This window comes from Alligator mississippiensis, chromosome 2 (genome assembly GCF_030867095.1).
Source record: "Alligator mississippiensis isolate rAllMis1 chromosome 2, rAllMis1, whole genome shotgun sequence".
Taxonomy (NCBI): domain Eukaryota; kingdom Metazoa; phylum Chordata; order Crocodylia; family Alligatoridae; genus Alligator; species Alligator mississippiensis.
In genome coordinates, this window is record NC_081825.1 from 160865318 (window position 1) to 160886037 (window position 20720).

Below are 20720 nucleotides of genomic sequence, written 5' to 3' on the forward strand. Positions count from 1 at the left end.
TCTCACTGTTAATCCCTGGGTGGGCAGTTCCCTGACTCAGGCCCCGCAGGCGGGGTGGCTGGGGCTGCGCACAGGTGTGCTGGTGACCAGTGGGTGCAGGCTAGCAGGGCCATCGCAGCTGTGCAACAACGAGGCTGGGAGGAGCCGATGCCTTCCCTGGTGGAGCCCGCACAGTGCCTTGCTGGGAGCAGCAGGGCCAGGGCCAGCAGGCATGCAGGAACCAATTATATTTATTTATATTAAACCCTATGGGGAAATGGGTTTCACTTAATGTGGTTTTGCTTAGCACTCGTTTTTTCCGGAACCAATTAAGAGCACTAAAGGGGGTTGCCTGTACTTAGTTTTAGTCCTCCTGCTGCAGCATGGGAAGGCAGACAAGTAATAAACTGATCAAAGGGGGAAAGTTTGGTGTCTTAACTCTTCTGTCCCATACATTTGCTAGTAATTCTATATGGTTTGGGAACAGGAATCTTCTTTTTGTACCTACAGAATGTGCCAAGCCCAGCACTGACCCTTGGGGTACTCCATTCTTCAGAGTTCATACTTTGCTTTTTTCTCTTTGGCTGGTAGTGAATTTGAATGATCTGCTGGAGATCTTGTTCAAGATAAAAACACATAGCTCATTGTCAGGTATCATACTGTGCAGTTTATATTTGAGGCCTTGATGCCATACAGTGTCATAGGTGACTGTAACGTTGATAAAAAAATGCCTGTTTTCTGCCTCATTTCAAATGTATTTGCTGTCAGATGTAAGTAATGTAACTGTGTCAACGTGGCGTATGATGACCAGTGGCATCCCTCAGGGCTCCCTACTTGGACCAGTACTTTTTAACATATTTATAAATGATCTGGATGCAGGTATCAGATGCAGACTGGCCAAATTCGCTAATGATACCAAACTATGGAGAAGTGTGCTCACACTAGAGGATAGGCTGGAGATTCAGACCAACCTGGACAGGCTTGCAAGGTGGGCAGATCAAAACCTGATGACATCCAACACTGAGAAATGGAAGGTGCTCCACCAAAGGGAAAAAAAAATCCATGTTATACTTATAGGCTCAGTAGTGCTACACTTGCTAGCACCACGACTGAAAGGGACTTGATTGATCACAAGATGAACATGAGCCACCAATGCAATGCCACAGCCAGCAAAGCAAACAAAAACCTTGTTTGCATCCACCTATGTATTTCAAGCAAGACCCAGGAAGTCATCCTCCTGCTGTACTCAGCCCTGGTGAGGCCACAGCTGGAGTACTGCATCCAGTTCTGGGCTCCGCACTTCAGGAAGGATGTGGAGAAGCTTGAGAGAGTCCAAAGGAGAGCCACGTGCATGATCAGAGGACAAGAGAATAAGTCTTATGAGGAAAGGCTGAGAGACATGGGACTGTTCAGCTTGGAAAAGTGAAGGCTTGGGGGAGACTTGGCGGCAGCCTATAAGTATATTAGTGGGGTGCACCAGGAACTGGGAGAACATCTGTTTTCCAGGGCACCCGAAGGGAAGACAAGGCCTAATGCTCACAAACTCTAGGAAGACCATTTTAAGCTGGACATAAGAAATAACTTTCTTACTGTCAAAGTCCCCCGAGTCTGGAATAGACTCCCCCTAGAAGTGGTGCAAGCACCTACTCTGGACACCTTTAAAACACACTTGGATGCTTATCTTGCTGGGATAATTTCACCCCAGCAAACTCCTGCACCTTGGACGTGGGCTGGACCTGAAGATCTTGTGAGGTCCCTTCCAGCCCTAATGTCTATAAAATCTATTAAACTTGGCCAGTGGTACACTGCTTTTTCCAAAAGCCAGCATGTTGTTTTGGAAGTTTAGGGGGAGGGGGGCAGTCAATGATGTTCTTTATTCTGTTCAGGATTATGTGCTCCCTGAGTTTTTATGTAACACAGAGCATATCTCTTTGGATCCTCTGGTGGTATATTTGGTTTCAGGATAGCAATGAAATCAGCGTTTCTCCAGATTTTTGGAAGTCTGTTACTTTATCAACATTTTTACATGAATTTCTGAAGTCATCTTTTTATTGTGGTTCTGAGCTTGGTAACAAATTCTAGAAATATCTTAATTACCCCAGTAGCCTTGCTGGTCTTGATCACTTTAATAGCTGTGTCAAACTTGTTGTCAGAGATGGGTGTGGTTAAATTAAGATCAGTGTAGTGTGCTTTAAGTTGTTCGTGAGTCTGGTGTCTAATCATTTCTCAGTATCGCTTACTTGGATTGCTGTACTTGCTGTTGTTGCACACTATTTTCATGATGAAGCTGGCTGACACAGGGCAATGCAGGGCAGACACTTGCTGCCCCAGCGGACAGTCAGTGACCAGGAGAGGGTCCCCCTGAAGCTGATCCTGCTGACTTGGGGAGAGGGGGCGGGTCCTGTAGCTGATTCCACCAATGGGCAGGTGGTAGAAGTGCACCACTGGCACTTGTATTTCATTAAACTGCTGCTAGAAACGGTATGTACTTAGGCATGGAAACCAACTTGGAAGTTGATTGAATGTAGCCCATGCTTAGGATACCCTTAAAACACCTGCCCCACGTTGGGCAAACACACTGATAGGAACCACAATGGTCCTCATCCTCATCTTTGGCTCCGTTCTTCTTTCTCCTGCTCTATCCTCACTCCTCCTTTTTCTTCCTATATCATACTCTCCCCTTTCACTTCTCTTTCCTCTGTCTCAGTCACTTTCTCCACTTATCTTTCCTTTTCTTCCCTCCTCTGTTGCCAGCTGCACCACTTTGCCTACAGAAATTTCACTCTCTTCCTCCCTCTCTCTTCCTTCTCGTGTTGTCTCTTCCATTATCATGTATTCTGACTCAACATCTTCTTCCTCACTTTCTCTTTCCTGTCTCTGCTGCTTCTCTGTAAATCTAGCTTTACTTGAGAAGGACCACAGACACTGGCACTCTTCCCTGCAAATAACACACTTAAGTATTTCTTGGCACTCCACTGCTCTGCGCCCTTTCCCTTCACATCTGTAGCATACTGTGTACCAGCAGTATGGGGCCAGGTGTCCTTCCTTTCCACACTTGCTACAAAGTTCAGGCTGTCCAAAATACATTGCAAACCCTTGGTGTGGCCCTATTTGGATTACTGGTGGTAAGGGCATTATCCTGCCAAGACTCCTCTCATCTGCCCTCATTACCACCTCAGTCCTCCATGATCCTGTCCACACACTGTATTTATCACACATCTTCTCAACATACATAACTTTTTGTACATAATTTCCCAACCATTTCTCTAACTCCCTCATCTCAAGCATGTCTGTGTAATTCAAATAATTATTGTACTTTCTCTTATCTTTTTCCCGCAATAAAACTTACTCCCTTAAGTTCTCCTCTCTTAACTACTGCCGCATACATCTTCCAAAAATCCTCATAACCTTCTTGGCTCCAATATGAAATTTCCCAAGACTTTTGGTTAGGAAAGATGACCAGGCTATTCAGATCTTTCACTTCAACATCCCAAACTTCAAACAATATTTTTTCTATAAATTCATATCTATTCATTGTCTGACTTCTTTGTTCTCCTTCCCCTGTTAATACTGCCCTTATTCTCAGGCATAGATTACCTGTCACTCCATCTCTTGCTTCTTCCCAGCTTTCTCTTTGCAGATCTAGCTTATTCCTCCCACTAATTTCCTCTTCCCTTCAATCATTTTTTCATTCCTCATTTCTCCCTCCTAACCAACTCTCCTCCTCTTCTCCTCCAAAACCACTGATCCCACACCTTTCTTTCTTTCCTTCCTTCTTTCTTTCCTACCTTCTTTCATCTCTCCTTTCCCACCTTCAGCCATCCTCCATCAGATTCTGGATCTTCACTTCCATGCCCTGATTCGCTTCTCATCACTTTTTTTTCCATAACTGTCACTCTTCTCTCCAACGCCACCACCAATGCTGTTCCAGGCTCTGAGAACTCCTCCTGCTCCTCCATCCCAGTGCTCCATTACAATCCTGCTGGCACTTCTGGCATCAACCCAGTCAATAAACTGGGTCTCCATCTGGCCACTACACTTGATTGTAGCTAAAAGCAGCAGAGAAGCTATGCTGGATAGGTTAGTACATCTGAACAAAATATAGTGTCCATTGTGCTCAGTGCCCCTAGCACCAACTCTTTTTCAAGGTTTGGTGAATCACTCCATCAAATACTTCACTCCCATGGCTGAGCAATGCCTTTCTTTCTCATTTCCAATGATTTCTGTTTTTGCGTGACCCTTGAATATCTGGCAGACATCCCCAAACTTCCATACAGCTGATGTAGGCTGAAAGAGGGGGTGATAGTCTATCACGTGTAATTAGTGTGGCTCCACCCTTTATGGGGTGGAGATAGGCCAGGCAGTCCTGTGCCATATTTGCATATACATTTCTAGGGCAGGGGTCAGCAACCCGTCAATCCCAATCAACTAGTCGATCGTGGAGCCTCTGACAGTTGATCTCAGTCTGCGGGTGCTGAAGGCATGTGCACTTAGCACCCCACAAACTGAGATTGACTGTCAGAGGCTATGTGATCAGGAGCAGTGGGATGCACGTGCGGAGTGGCTGGGGCAGGATGATGGCAGGATGCACATGGCTAGGTGGAGCTGCACCACCCGCCACTGGGGCTGGGCCGGGTGAGTGGACCAATCCCCGCTCTGCGCCCTGCCACCCTATGGTGAGGGAGGTAGTGGGGAGGGGCAGGGGTGAGTGGGGCCCTGGCCAGGCTGGGGTAGGATTGGAGCCTGGGCAGCTCATCTAGGGGCATGGGGGGCTCCTGCACTGCACACACCCTAGCAGAGGCCCGGGGGCCACATGCCCTCCAGATCTGTGTGTGGGGCAGAGGCAGCTGCCACTGCATGCTGGGCTTTGTGCCCCAAGCCCCATGCACAGATCAGGGGGACACATGCCCCTTGAGCCTCTGCTGGGATGTGTGCAGTGGAGGGAGGTCCCAGTGCACCTGGATGAGTTGCCCAGGCTCAGACCCTCCCCTGGCCCAACGAGGGCACCACTCACCTGGTGGCAGGGGTGTGGGGGCATAGGTGGTGGAAGGGGGCGGGGCTAACAGGGCTTAGCCCCACCCCACACGTGGGGGAGTGGTAGGGCCACAAGGCAGCCCAGCTGAGGGCTTCCGGTGGTTACAGCAGAGGTGGGGAGGGGCTTGCATGCAGCGGTGAAGAGGGAAATGGAGCAGGGGCAGGCCATGCATAGCTGGGGTGGGCATGGGATAGAGCTGTGACTGGCTTGTCCGGTGGGCACAGGTAGGGGCACACAGCCCAGGAGGGCATGGGGGGGCATGTGCCCCCAGTTCTGCGGGGTGGGGCAGGCTGGTGCCGGGGCAGCGCCAGACTCTTCCTGGTGTGGCTCTCCAGCCATGTGGCTCTCAGGCTGGGCAGCAGCAGCAATGACAGCCATGTGGCCAAAGAGCCACACCAGGAGGAGCCTGGCACCGCCTTGGCCCCAGCCTGCCCCACCCTTGCCCTGCAGGCAGATCTGGGGGGCATGTGCCCCCCGCTCCCCATGGCCTCCTGGGCTGTGTGCCCCTCCTCCTCATACCTCCCAGATGAGCCACTCATGGGTTTGTCCTGTGCCCACCTCAGTTGTGCAGGGCCTGCCCCTGCTCCACTCCCTCACTTGAGGGCACATGACCCCTGGGTCTCTGCTTGTCCCACCACTCAGTGTGACCAGGCCCACTCCACTCAGTCACTACTCCTGCCTGTGCCCTGCTCCCTCCCTCACCGCTGGGGCCTCAATTTGCCCTGCCCCTGCCATGGCCCTTTCCCCTCCCCCTGCTCCTTCCCACAAAGATTTACCTCCTGGGGGTGCGCGTCCCATGATAATCTTTTCTCCCTCCACCTTGATCTACCCCACCTTCCCTCCCCACAGACTGACCTACAGGGCGGGGGTGGGGGGGGTGGTGGTGCAGATCTTGGATTGCTTTTTAATTCAAAAAATTATATGCTACCCAAGATGATTGGAGACCACTGTTCTATGGGGTCCCAGGACTTGTGACAAGAACACCCAGTTCCAGTTATATGAGGCAGGAGCTAATTAGCACATGGCTCCTTTATGGTGGGGCAGCATATCTGGAGTATAGACATGTACTGAATAGCGTTGGGCTGTGGGGCCACTCTGGCTTGAAATACTGTTGATTCTGCTAGGGTCCAGCCCAATGAACTGCATGAAAAGTCATGAGCCTTTTGGCTCTGGACTAATATCATGCATAGTTTGTACTATGTATAAGTAGGTACACAAGTGCTGCTCAAAATCCTTCTTATGGCACACCTGTGTTGAAACTTGCAGCAGTCTACAGCAAGTTAAAACATATCAATGCTGAATGATTTCACCCATATTATTTTGCATACATGCAAATTATTGTGCATATGTTTATTGCAAAATCAGTGCAGGGTTTTGGATCCCTTGTATTTCAAATTAGCAAGTAGGAAGTTGGGGGCAGGCAACTGCTGTGGTTCTGACTCTGGCCTGAGTCTGGGTCAGAGCCAGAGTCAGACCCACAGCAGTCTCCTGTCCTTCTTCTGCTCTCCTCTCTGTCCCTTTCCCCCCTTATTGTCACATACTGCTTACTTCATTACTTTCCACGTTATGCTCAGGGAGGAACAGAGCCTGAGCAGGGTCTGACAGTAAGGCGGGGGTAGGAAGGCTGCAAGAGGAAGCAGTTGGTGGGGGAAGAGGGAAAGGGGGCCACTTGACCTCCCCCGCAGCCACTACTTTCCATGCTGTAGCAGTGGGAGGGGGACAAACTCAAGACAACCCTGTGATAATTTGATTCTACAACTGGAAAATTATAACAAATTTATAAACATGGATTTTGAGGTCTTTTACAGAGTGACTTTGGGATTTTTTTATCTGGGATTTTTCAGTTTTTACATAGGGAACACCAGAATTCCTGCTAGTGAGGCAAATGGCAGTACCCAGGCAGAGAAGCCTGCTCAGAGCTGGCAACCAGGACTCAACTGGAGGTGGCTGACCTCCGGGCCACTTGGGGCCAGGAGGACATGGTTTGACAGTTCAAAGCAGGCCACCACACTGAGAACATCTTCTGGGTGATAGCTACCCAGATGGCCAGGCAGAGGCACACATGGCAGTAGTGCCTCACAAAGGCCAACTCTGCAGCCACAGCCCACTGGCAGCTGGCCCAGAGGGGCAGATACCTCTAATGGCTGTGCAGTCCCCATCCGGGTCTGGCAGGTGCACAGCCTTGGGGCCACATGCTGTAGCAAGTGGCAGCAGGTCACAGCCGGGCAGCAGCCCCCACTGCCAGACTGCTGTAGTGAGTAAAGGGTGCAGGGAACTCTCAGGGCTGCTTTAGCAGTCCAGCTGGCACAAGGGGTAGTGTCCCCAGGTACCAATTGGCTGAGAATGAGTAGCCCTGAGCTACTTGCCAAGGCAGCTTTTTGTGCTGCTGGGCCAGCACAAGTGCTGGCCCCAGGCTCTAGCCCCCACTTGGCTGCAGATCTGGGAGGAGCCAGGCAGGGTTAGTTTGCCCCAAGTAGCACAATTTGCCCCACACCAAAGTGCATGTCTGGGCACGTGTGCTGAGGCAAAAAGCCCCGGCTCAAATTTGCACAGCTTCTATTAGAGCTGCTGCAAGCACACATGCCTGCATGTGTGGATGTGCCCAATGAGTCTTCAGCCCAACTTGGGTTTTGGAGTCTTGTGGAAAGGTTTGGCTGTCCAAGGAAGTTTATATCTTAAGACAGCTCCATGATGGTGTGGGTACTAAGGTTAAAGGTTAATAGCATCCTATCTAACTGCTTCCTTCTGCCAAGTGGCATAGTGGTTAAACTAGCATATGCCTTAGGGCAAGGGATGGCAAACTACAGTTCACAGACCGGATCTGGTGCTCCAAACAGTTTTATCTGGCTTCAAATGCAATAGTGCTAAACAAGGTGGCCCCTGTCCTTAATGCTGGGTTTAGGCTTCATTTCAGAACTGAAGGAGATTCTTTTTAGATTATAAGCGGGGTGCAAGGTTGCCAAATGGACTATTAGAAACCATTGCATGTCAGTGACTGGTTGCTGGTTGCCTACCCCATGGGAGATCTTCAGCTGTTGGTAGACCATTTCACAGCCACTGCAACCAGCTTGTGCTCTTGAGTGGAAATGTCCATTTTGTGATAAGAAGTATTTATCATGCATAGGACTGTACGGTCACCTGTGTATGCACTAAGAAGGGGGACACCCCCCATGACACTATCATCTTCAACTACAAGGGTCTCCCAATGACAATGACATTGTGCAGACCTGAAACAGATGTCTATGGGGACAAGGTAACATCATTGCTCTAAAGTAAAAGTCTATCCTGATGATGTGTCCAACAGTATAAATTTGACCTATGGAATTACCTGGCAGCTAGAATTATAAGCACAGTGTTTTTATTAACTCTAGTGAATGTCACACTCTCTGATCCAGGCTCTCAGAATATAAACGGGAAAAGAAAAATTGGTTCTACCTACCAACACTTGAAATGTCCAGAAGTTTGCATGCTTATCTGAATCTCACCCAAAGCAATTTGATATGGCTGCCTGATATGAATAAGCTGTATCAGGTGATCTCAAATTCTCCCTGGTTCCAGCATATCTGGAATGAATGCTTTTGCATTTCTGAAGCACTTACGTTGCCAGTACAAGCAGCAGCTAGTAAGTACAAATGTAGAAAATTAAAAAAAGGTAACTAAACATGGTTAATCTTTGAAGACTGGCTTGGATTTAGTTCAAGATTTGGAGAAGGATCTGGTTCCCTTCATGCTTTAATTACTCTGCCTAGTCCTGTTCACAATTTGGAGTTAATGGGAAAAGAATGCAGTTGTGTCTCATCTTGCAATGAACTAGATGTATCAAAGCCTGATGTCTTAGCCTCTGATATAACAAACTATCTGATATATGCCAGGTGTGTCTGTCTATGCATTCATTATTGCACAGTAGTTACTGAGCATTTAATTTAATACTTGCTTAATGGAGCACTAACTAAATGCACAGTAACTACAGTTACTGTGCAGTAGTGCTGGTGATGCTTACTGTGCAGTAGCTTAATACTACTGTGCAACAGTGTATTAGCACTTTTTTTGCCTGGCATGTTACTGTGCAGTATTATTAGGCTACTGAGCAGTAAGCGTCCTGTGTGGACATGCCTGCCTAAGATTAAGGACTTGATTACTGTAGTTGATAGGACTATTCAGGTATTTAAAATCTTTGCTGAACTTCTTCCTGAATCAGGATCTGAGCTCAAAAGTAGCAGCTCACATTTGGTTTACTTTGAATAAAACAAATGCACAGGTTTTTGAATCCTGAAAGGGACACTTCACAGGTAGATGAAAAAGTGTGCCACTGATGAAACCAAAAGTGAAAAGATGGAAACTTCAGAAATAAAAAAAGAATAACCGGAATGTTAAAAAGACAGATTGAAACAACATTTTCTCCTATGAAATACTCTAAACTATCCCCTGTGAAACATGACACATTAGGTTTAACAAGGAATGTTTTCAACAGGGCCTGGGAGCTTGAAGGTCTCACTGGCCCAGAAGCGCGGCCAGGTCCCAGAGATGGCCAATAAAGTTTGTACATACCAGTGTCCTTGATTTTGGACTGGGTTTTGTGAATGTTAAATAAAAACTGCTGATCACTGATTTGTTCTTGGTAGTTTTTCATACCTGGTTTAAGGCTAGTTACTCCTTCTCCAGTACTCTCCACAACACCAGCTGCTTCATGGCCAAGAATCATTGGTAAAGGCATAGTGAGTAAACCAGCTGTCACATGATCATCTGAGCGACAGATCCCTGTGGCCAAAATCTGTATGGAAAGCAAAGAATATTTCAACTGGAAGGAATCTTTTGCTTATATTTTACCTGCATGATATGATGGGGAAATTAATGGGAAAAGAGAAGTGAAAATGCATTTAAATTTGGAAAAGTCAATTTTCTATACTATATTTTATAAATTTTATTTTTGAAAACTTTCCATCAAAAAACAGAATATACCTAAGAGATAAAAATCTAAAAGTTATACAGGATAGACCTAAGAGAGTGATCCCAAGGCTGCCTATTTATTGCAGATATAAACTTGTGATATTTAGGGTCTGTGTTTAGCAAGTCATGGCCCTCTTAATCTTCCCACCAAGATTCTTTTATGAATATTTACTGTGTGTGATATAAATATAGGAAAATTGTTTGTTATCTCAAAAAGTAAACATTCTAAGATGACAAATGATGCTTGAAGAGCAGGGGTACAAAAAACTATACATAATCTTTACATATACACAGCATGCAACTTAAAATGCTTACAATTACCTCAGTCCTGGGGAAGCTCTTTGAGAAAATTATCCAGGAGCACATCTGTGAGGACCAGCAGGGGAGCTTATGTATAGGGGCAACCAACTTGGGTTCATTAGAGGCAGGTCCTCTCAGATCAACCTGGTGGCCTTCTATGACCAGGTCACAAAATCCTTGGATGCTGGTATCACAGTGGACACTGTCTTTCTGGACATTAGGAAGGCCTTCAACACTGTCTCTCACCCCATTCTCATCAAAAAATTAGGTGACTGTGGCATCAATGCCTACACAGTAAGATGGGTCGCAAGTTGGCTGGAGGGTCACACTCAGAGAGTGGTGACGGATGGGTCGTTTTCGACCTGGAGGGATTTGGGCAGTGGGGTTCCCCAGGGCTCAGTCCTCGGGCCCACACTGTTCAACATCTTCATCAGCGACTTGCACAAGGGGGTGAAAAGCACCTTGTTCAAGTTCGCGGATGACACTGAGACGTGGGGAGAAGTGGGCAAGTTAGAAGGGAGGGACAGGATACAGCTAGACCTGGACAGGTTACAGGGGTGGGTAGATGAGAATAGGATGGGTTTTAATACTGACAAGTGCAAGGTACTGCACCTGGGGAGGAAGAACAAGCAGCATACCTGTAGACTGGGGAACTCCCTTCTTGTCAGCACACAGGCAGAAAAGGATCTTGGAGTCATCATTGATTCCAGGATGAACATGACTGACAATGTGCGGATGCAGTCAGTAGGGCCAACCGCACCTTGTCATGCATCCATAGATGCATCACAAGCAAGTCCAAGGAGGTGATCCTTCCCCTCTATGCGACACTGGTCAGGCTGCAGTTGGAGTACTGCATCCAGTTCTGGGTGCCACACTTCAGGAACGATGTGGACAGCATTGAGAGGGTCCAAAGGAGGGACACTCGAATGATCAGGGAGCAGCAGGGCAGACCCTATGAGGAGAAGCTATAGGACCCGAACCTGTTCAGCCTTTACAAGAGAAGGCTGAGAGGGGATCAGGTGGCCGTCTATAAACTTACCAAGGGGGACCAGTGGGGAATGGGAGAGACCCTGTTCCCCTGAGCACTACCAGGAGTAACTAGGAATAATGGCCATACGTTAACTGAGAGTAGGTTCAGACTGGACATTAGAAGGCACTACTTTACAGTCAGGGTGGCTAGCATCTGGAACCAACTTCCAAGGGAAGTGGTGCTCGCTCCTATCCTGGGGGTCTTCAAAAGGAGGCTAGATAATCACCTTGCCAAGGTCGTTTGACTCCAGCATTCTTTCCTGCCCATGGCAGGGGGTCGGACTTGATGACCTGCTTAGGTCCCTTCCGACCCTACCAACCATGAAACTATGAAAAAGCAACAAAACCACCCTTACTGTAGGCAACGGCTCTCCTTTCTTTTAGAAGACAAATTTATCTTGAACACAGCAAATTATGTCTCAGTAATGTTTGTATTTTCACAAACAAATGTAAAACTTCTATGTTATTTTTTGACCCCTTGACAGAATCCATCTTAGGCACTTGATTTTTTGTTAATAGTATTTAAGTCCTTTATAGTCTCTGAGAGAGCAAAGTGTGGATGCTCCTTTCTTATTTAATATTTGAAGCCACTATAAGAACAAAATAGTCACTGATTTTGACAAAGATAGAAAATTCTTAGAAATTTAAACATGCAGTGCACAGGCAATCTCCCCCTCCCCCGCCCTGCTCTTTCCCCCCTGAAAACCCCACCTCACACATTATATCCTTATAGCCACATAACACAACTTGCTATGAAAGATTTACATGAACAAGGACAAATAGAAAGTCTAGCCATGTCATGGATGTATTTTAAACACTAATTATAATGAAATTTTATGACCTGATTAATAAAAAACTCATATCCTGGATTAGGTATAATCACTTCCTTGAGAAAATTTACTTGGAAAACCTCTAATTCTTTTATTAAAAGAACATTATGACATTCTTTCAGACTCAAAATTAATTCAGTGGAGTTCACTGGACAGCAAGTCCTTTATCAGGTAATGTTTACAAGATGGTGCCCTAAATGTCTCTAAATGTCTGTCTTACTGTAACAGGGGGTGGCCATGATGCCCCTGGATCTCTCCTCAGCCTTTGTCAACTAGCTCTCTCTGGGCAATCTCCCTTTCCTCTCGCCTGCCATGCCTTGATGAAATGCTACTTTTAGAAAAAGGAGGCTGCCCCTGGGCTTCCAAGTCAGATCTCCTCTCATGAACACAGGTGTCTGTAGTCATTGTCTTAAGGGCTAATTACATGGCTCCAACTGCCCTTTACACCACAACCATGCCTCACAGATGTTACTCATTCCTGCTGATACATGCCCCTCCTGGCCTATAGGATCCCAGTCCCAGTCCTCACCCCTTTTGGGCTATGGTCTTTCCTCAGTCTCCAGTTATGATCCCCAGTCTTTGGCCCCTCTCTGGGCCCTGGCCTTCCTCTAGGCCAGTCAAGAATCCTGAACTCCCCTGGCTCCAAGTCTCCATCAGTGGCCCTCCTCAGCCTTTGGCCCATCTCTGGGCCCTGGCCCCATTCCTGGCCCAGTCAGACTTTTGGGTTCCCTAGCCCTGTTGACACATACCCCTCCAGGGTTACAGACCTCTGGGCTCCCTGGCCCTGATGACACTCACCCCCTCCTGGGCTACAAACCTCTGGGCTCTCTGGCCCCTCTCTCCCTTGTGAGTCAGCTAGGACATCCTTACCTCCCTTTAGTCCAGGCCAGGGCTTCCCAACCTTTTCCGCAGCATGACCCCATTTAAACAATGGAAACTTTTTGTGACCCGAAAATGATGCAGACAAGATCAGCTAGGAAGGATTCATCAAATTTCTGCTTTCATGTCTTGTACTCCTTTCATTTCTTGTTCTCATCCTTGTCATTAGTTTTAAGCCACAGCTCAAAGCAGAAGCATGGAGAAATGCATCCATGCATGTAAAATGTATTTTGGCTAGACAGTATCAACACACTGATTTTGCGTCAGCTTCCTGTAACATACAAGCACCTTGCATCGGAGCTGCAACTGTCGTGTATGGACAAATAACTGCCAAGTGCGAGAGTTGCATATTTATAAATAGGAAACATATTCATCATAATCAGTCAACACTGTTGAGCATCTTTGCGACCCCATTTTATCATTGAAACCGCAAATGGGGTCAAGACCCAAGGTTGGGAACCACTGCTTTAGACCCTTTCACAAGCCACCACTTGTTGCTTTCCCCCAGTGGACAAGTTAAACAGGAGTCCTGCTGTGGCTCTGTTGCCTAGGAGCTCCTCTCCCCATGGCTCTCAGGGCTAGACTTTCTGACCAGCTCAGGCCCAGGGCTTATATGCTTCAAGCCAGGTGCCCTTCTGGTCAAGTGACTCTCTACTGGGCCCCCACTACACCTGCAGACTGCTTCTCCTACAGACTCTTCCCTTCTTAAAATGACAGAGGCATGCTTAGTACCCTGACACATACCTCTCTCACTTTGTTCACACCTTCTCTGGGGGGGTCTTACCCTTCAGCCTCCACAAAGTGCTTTTCTGCTTGATGTGGTCCCCTAGCCTTTTTCCTGCCACAGAATAACCCACAAGGCAGACCCACAAGGCAATAATTCACAACCCATACTCAGCTTACCCTGAGGTGGCAATATGTGGCATTTTATAGAGGCTACATGGCCACAGGAACCCCACCACATCAATGCAGCGCCAGGAGGGTGCAGTTTCAGGTCATACCCATGACCAGAAGATTCCCACTCTTGGGCTTCCTAGATGTCTCTTATGCAGTTATCTAAGGCTGCCCATTCCCGGCATCTTATTTTCCTGTGCCATGATAAGCCCTCTCTTTTGCCTCTATACATTTCTCTTGGACTCTAATGCTCACCCTATGGGTCTCCCTTAACTTCTGGCCTTTTCTTCCTTTAACAGACCCTCTTTAACTCAGATGTCACTGCCTTAGCCAGCCCCTTCCTGGGCTGCAGGATCTTTAAACCCCTCTGTCTCCAGCTATGGCCTTCCTGGCCTTCAGTCTTTACTTAGACCCTGACCCCACTTCTCGGCCAGTTGGGACACTGCTGGGGTCAGGCAGTCCTTACTTGCCTATGGGTTTGCTCCTCTGCCCCTGCTCAGGCTCCATGCAGTCTGGCCCCAGATTCTGCCCCTCTCTGGCCCTCTGGTCCCTCTTTCCTTTCTGGACCAGCTGGGACCTCCTTACCTCCCCTTACTCCCTTTCCTAGTTGTTGCTTACCCCAGCTCACATGGTAACCAACAGTCCTGCTGCAGCCCTGCTGCCCAGAGCTCCTCTCCCCATAGCAAGAGGAGCTCCTGGGCAGCAGGGCTGTGGCAGGACTGCTGGGCTAGACTCCTGGACCAGCTCAGGCCTCAGGCTTGTATGTTTGAAGCCCGGACCCCTTCTGGTCAGGTAACTCTCTAATTGGCAGCTGCCACACCTGTTGGCTGCTTTTCCCACAGCCTCTTCCCCTTTTAAAGTGTCACTGTTACCAATGATAACTCACAAAGCTCATCTGGCTTATTTGTTTTTTTGGGGGAGGGTTGGGGGGGCATAGTGGGGTTGTTTGTTTGTTTGTTACCTTAATGCGAACTTCATGTGCCTTTGGTGGGGCAACTTCTATCTCCTCAATGGAAAATGGTTTCTTAATTTCCCAGGTAATAGCTGCTTTGCATTTAATGACCTGTGGAAAGAATAAAAGAAAGAAATTGGCATGCATGTATGTGATTGTACATGTGTGAATAGATACAAACTTGGCCCAGATGCTGCATTCATCTTTTTCATAAATACTCCCACTCAGATTTGGTTGCATGGTAGGTTTGTGACCACCAGCAATGCAAGCTCCCATCATTATGCATCAACAGATAAAAGGGTGCTTGAAGAACATTTTTTCCTGATTCAGAGCAACCTTGTAGCCACCTTCTCTCTCTCTCTCACGTAGTCCTCAAGCATATCTGAGCATCATTCAGAAGTATAACATATACATTAAGATGGATTTTTCTTTCTCCTCTTTGATCACCTGTCAATTTTTATTCATTTCATTTGTTCACCCTTCTCCCACCAATGCTGATTCACAGGATGACAACTAGTTTATTCCACTCCTCTCCATTGCACCTTGCACCACAGCTACTTGTCCCTGGGGAATGCCCATAACATACATGCATTGGCAAATGGCAAGTTACCCCAGGGCTAGTAGGGGAGGCTGGATCCAGCACTGTGCTGGATATCCAGGGGTCAAAAAAAGCCACAGGGAAAAAAAATGGCACAGTGCACGCTCAGACAGCGTGGCCTTGCAGGGAGGAGAACACCACATACTGCACAACCATGCTTGTCTGGAGACACCCATAAAGGACTTTATGTGGGAGCGTGCTTGTTGGTATCCAGAATGCATGCCTTGAATAGCTTTAGGTCTTCCTTCTGAGCTTTGTTATGACAAGCTACTAGCTGATTATCTCTTAGATCTCTTGATTTTGGATGCAGCCCTCCCATAGAACATGCAAAATCTTTCCACTTGCCCTTGTACTTGAAAGTGCCTAGTTTCCTGTCTCAGTGCTTTGAAAGAGCTCCAGCTTGCAGCTGTACATTAGCACTGAAATTATCTGATTTGAAAATGTTCCATTTTGTTCCAGTGCAATATAGTGATATCCATGTGTTTTTAAGTTTGATGAATGCAAGTGCCTTTTCTACCCTTGACATCACTTCCTTCTTGAGGTCTCCCTTTGCTAGCACAGTACTCCCCGGGTATCCAAACTGTTCAATCTTCTTGATGTTTTTGCCTTCTAAAGTGATGTTACAACTTGTTTCAAGGTGGTGGGTTTTCTGGCATGACTGATTTTGGGCCCTTGCCAAGATGTCTATCGTTTTTGTCGCTCTTTGGAGGTGTACTCAATGCCTCAAGATTGTCAGCAAAATCTAAGTCTATCTAGATATTTGCCATCTATTAGCACTATGCCAGGAAATATTTTACCTTTATTTCTTCATTATCCAATGTGTGGCAGTGCTGGACAGAAGCAGAGAGAGAATGCACCCCTGTTTCATACTGGTGTCCATTCTGAACCACTTTGATGTTGAGCTGTTGGTCCTTACAGAGAATTTCCATCTCTGTCTTTGGCCTTGATTTTGACAACTTTGACTGGCCTTCTGTAGGACTGAAGGACACTCTGCCATGTAGCTATTTGCAGGCTGCCAAATGCCTTTGAAAGTCAGTGAATTTAACAATGAGGAGAGGCTGCTATCTGAGTGTGGTCCTAGTGTCCTCTGAGCAGAGCCTTGGGCTTAAAGCCAGCTGATTCTTCTCTATGATTTGCATCTGTGCTGCCTCCTTTATCCAATGTAGTACCATTCTGCAGAAGACTTTCCTATGACAGAGCAGTGTCATTCCTTTCTTTTCATTGCCAGTGAGAGCCCCCTCCTGGCTATTCTGGAAATGATCCTGTTTCCACTGGTCAGATGTCCTTCTGTCCCCTTGTCATGAACCCCACTATGGTCTGGGATATAGGGTGCCATGAAGGTTTTGTTGTGTTTATTTCACTGATATTTCACATGTAGTTTTGTTGGAAAGCCAATGCTATGCTGTATCCATTCATGTCACTTTTATCATTATATAGATGCCATGCTGTTTATGTATATCTTTATGATTTTGGACATAGTTTAGCCAAGGAACTAAGGGTGCTTGTATATGTGATGATGTGGCCATCTACATGTGATGAAAAGTGATGAGAAATCGCTATTTGACTAGCATAATTGCATCACCATATACACATGCACAAAGTTTTTTGTGTCAATATTTTTTGAACATAGCAACTTAGACCACCTCCAATGTATTTTAATTTGGCCATGGCAAATTTTCCCATTGTGGACAAAAATCTGTCATGTGTACATGTCACACAGCTCCTGCCACCTCTGCATGATGCCCTGGGAATGGACTGGCTTGCCCTGGGGCAGTGCATGAAGGTGGCAGGAGGGTGGCTGGGTGTGCTGGCAGCCGGGGAAGGCAGCAGGGATGGTGCATGGGGTGCTGGAAGCCTGGGCAGGCTCTTGGAAGCGCAGGCTTGGTGGGCTTCCAGTGGCGGGAAGGCGATGGGGATAGTTCATGGTATGCTGGAAGCCTGGCAAGCCAGGGCTTCCCCCAGCACACCTGGGCTTCCAGTGCTCCACGCACTGTTGAATCAGGCCACATGCTGCAGGCTCTGCTGAGGGGTGAAAAAAAAAGCAATGACAGGCCTGATCCTTTTTCTTTTCTTGTGAAGCCTGCCAGCCTCTCCCATGGCCTGGGGGAAGTTGCAGGGGTCCCCCAGTCCTTCCCTTTGCAGTGGCGGTGCCTACCAGGAATTCCTGGGAGGGCTGCCAGCAGGCAGGTGCCACCCAGGGGGTGCTGCCACTATGGGGGGGAAGGTCCAGGGGTCCCCACAGCTCAGCTTAATTATAAAAAGGAACAATAAATCCACAAGGTAACCGATACATGTATGTATAAGCAGACCCTGAATATGTGATCTTTGGTCTCAGCTGTAAAGGGCAATTCCTGGAACTTAATGAAAACAGAACTTGTACATATTGTTCTCACATAATATTATACAAACCATATGGGAACAATATTTGCACAGCTTGCAAAGGTCAAAGTTTCTGCAAACTTTATAAGATGTAGCCAAAAACTCTGGGGCAATGCAACTGATTCTAGAACAATCCAAAAATAATTTTCCCCGACTCAGACAAGGATTCCTCTCCAGTTCTACCAGATTCAGTGGTGGCTCTTTATATATATCTGAGAGCAAAGTTTCACCCACTTTGATTAGCTGTAGGAAGACAGAGAAGCAGAAAGCTAGCTGGAATCACACCAGGGTTTCAAAATATAGGGGGTTTGTCTTCATTGCTAAACAAGCTATGCATGTTTTTTTCCCTTCCAGGTAACTGCTGCATATTAGCTATCTCGACAGAAAATACACAGTTAGGCAACATTTATTGGCAGGGAGCTGGAACGGCAGCAAGTTAAAGCACCGTGGCAGATTATCCCATAGGTGAATAAACAAGTTTACTGTATTAACACAGAAATCATTAAAAACGTGTCTTTCAGATCATATTTATGCCCCTTTTATTTTTGTCATTTTGGGGTTAAACTTCACAAAGTCACACATTTAAAGCAACATCATTATCAATGAAATCCTTGCCCATTTATCATTTGCAGTGATACTTTTCTTAAATGGCTTGCTTACTTTGCCTGCTGTGCTCATGCTGGCTCTTTTTCTCTCACACCTGGGGGCCCCTAGTCACCACTTCTCTGGCTCAGTAGGCTGTGGAGGATTCCTCTTGCTGATTGTCTTTCTGGATGCACCGAGGGGATGAAGTGGCTCCTGCCTTATTTAAACACTGCTGCAAATACATGACTCAGACCTTCTAGCCAAGCCCACTACTTGTGGGCTTGGCTTGGCTTTAAACATCCAAAGCATTGAATAGAAAGATACTAAACTGATCCTCTGATGAAACCCTACTCTCTGCTGTATTTCTATTTCTCTTTTGATTCCTCCCACCCCACCCACCCCGTGTTTTCTTCCTTCCTTCCTTCTCATTCCGTGTCCATGGCTAATTTGAACCTCATAAAAAGAAAAGAAAAAGCTCTGAATCACAGGCCAGAGCTTTCTAACTATGTTTACAGGACTTGTCCATTAAGGGACACATGAGAGGAATAGTTTATTCCATAAGAACAAGAATGAATGGGACCAGCTGTTGATTTACTTTACAGCAGCAAGGGCATTAGATTGGAAAACAGAGTGAATCCAGGATCTTGAAACTTTTCCTGCTCTGTGTACATCTCTCGTGATGCACAATTTTGTTAAACTGGTCTGTTGGCTCTCTAAAGCAGGGGTGGGCAATTCTTTGGGCTAGAGGGCCACTTAGCAAGTTTTGGTGAGCTGTCATGGGCTGCCCCATCCCTTGACAAGTGCCCCGCCACCTGGTTGCCATCTTGGGACCAATAGTCCCATCCCTAACCTCTGACCTTTGCTACTGGCAGTCCCTCCCCTTGCCCCCAGAAGTACTTCTTTTGGGAAGGGGGTTTGCCATCTTGGAACCAGGAAAACAAACAAATGATATACTAAAAATCAAACATCTGTAATAGCATATTTTAATTTTATTTAAAAAAAATTGTCCTGATTTGTGTGTGTTCGCGCTATTTATAGAAGCGATTCAATAATAGCTCAAAATTAAGTCTTACTCTTGTATATTATGGGGAAGGGTGTGGAGGGTTGTGGGAAGTATGGGAGGGTGGGTATGAGGTTTGTGGGGGGTTCTGTGGTGGGTATGAGTTTTGTGGGGGGTTGATGTGTGTGGGGTGTGGGGGAGGGTGTGGGGGTATGTGAGTAGGTATGGGATTTATAGGGGGCTGTAGGGTGTATGGAGGGGGAGAGGGTGGCTGGCAGTGTGGGTGTGCATATGTGTGTGGTAGTGTGTATGCATGTAGCAGTGAGGGGGCTTCCTCAGAGGCACATGGGTGTGAGAGTGGGGGGTGTGGGTGGGTGCAGTGTTTGTGGGGTATGTGGAACTATATCATTTGGCCCACAGAGCTCCCTAAGGATCTGGAAATTTGGCAGTGTGGAAGTGGTGGCAATGTTAATTGCCGCTCCCCTGCTGCCAAATTTCTGAGCCTGTGAAGAGCTCTGTGGACCAGATCAAGTGGACCTTTGCACCTGAGTAACCAGTGCAGAACTCAATTTGGGCATGCAGTATTGGGCTGGGGTTTGAATCACACCCATGGACAACCCCATGTGCTGACCCGACATGGGATCTAGTCTGCAGACCAACTCCATGCCACTCATCTGGCCTGCAGGACAAAAGTTTGGGTGCCACTAGCCGATACCAAGAGTGGGAGAATTGTGCAATTGTCTCTTAAGGGAGGTGATGACCTAAGGCTTGAAAGCAGAGTGCCTTCAAAGAGGTCAGAGAAGCAGTTAGTCTGGTAAATGTAGCGCTGTTATCCACACATTATGAAGCAATTATCCTAAGTCTAGTACAGAGTCACGTTAGTGCAATGAAATAATCTGTGATAAGTTTAAAACTGCTGGTAATCATGTTAATGAAAAAGACACACTGGGCACATCTACATATGCTATTAATGTGATTAAATAAACTCTGGCGCAGTTCACGCTTGGAGGTTATTGCTTCCAGGTGCTACATGTCCAGCACCACAGCATGTTGAGCTGGGGTTGAGCAGCCCCAGCTGACAGGGGCCCCCGGGGGTCACCCTGCCAGCCTGGGACTGCTCCAGCTCAGCTCAGTGTACTGCAAAGGGGCTGGCTGGGGCACGAGAGTGCTCCAGTGTGGGGCTAGCTGGCAGGCAGCCCCTGTATTGAAGCACCCTTTTGCCCCAGCCAGTCTCATCAGCATCTACACATGCATTGCAGTGCACCAAATAACACCCCTTAGGACAGCACTTGTGTTGCAAGACTCACAGAGTT

General features: G+C 47.2%; 1 protein-coding gene across 1 annotated transcript in view; it reads right to left on the bottom strand.

Annotated features, from left to right (window-relative positions):
• The window catches only part of LOC102562002 (alcohol dehydrogenase 1), a 28981-nt gene extending 10359 nt beyond the window's left edge, over window positions 1–18622 (bottom strand). The window contains exons 1-3 of the mRNA XM_006264505.4: window positions 18483–18622; window positions 14855–14956; window positions 9647–9785 (exon numbers count right to left, since the gene is read on the bottom strand). Coding sequence (XP_006264567.1) covers window positions 9647–9785; window positions 14855–14956; window positions 18483–18500 — 259 coding nt within the window. The 5' untranslated portion in view covers window positions 18501–18622. The remainder of the gene's footprint in view (window positions 1–9646; window positions 9786–14854; window positions 14957–18482) is intronic.
• Window positions 18623–20720: the final 2098 nt, after the last annotated feature.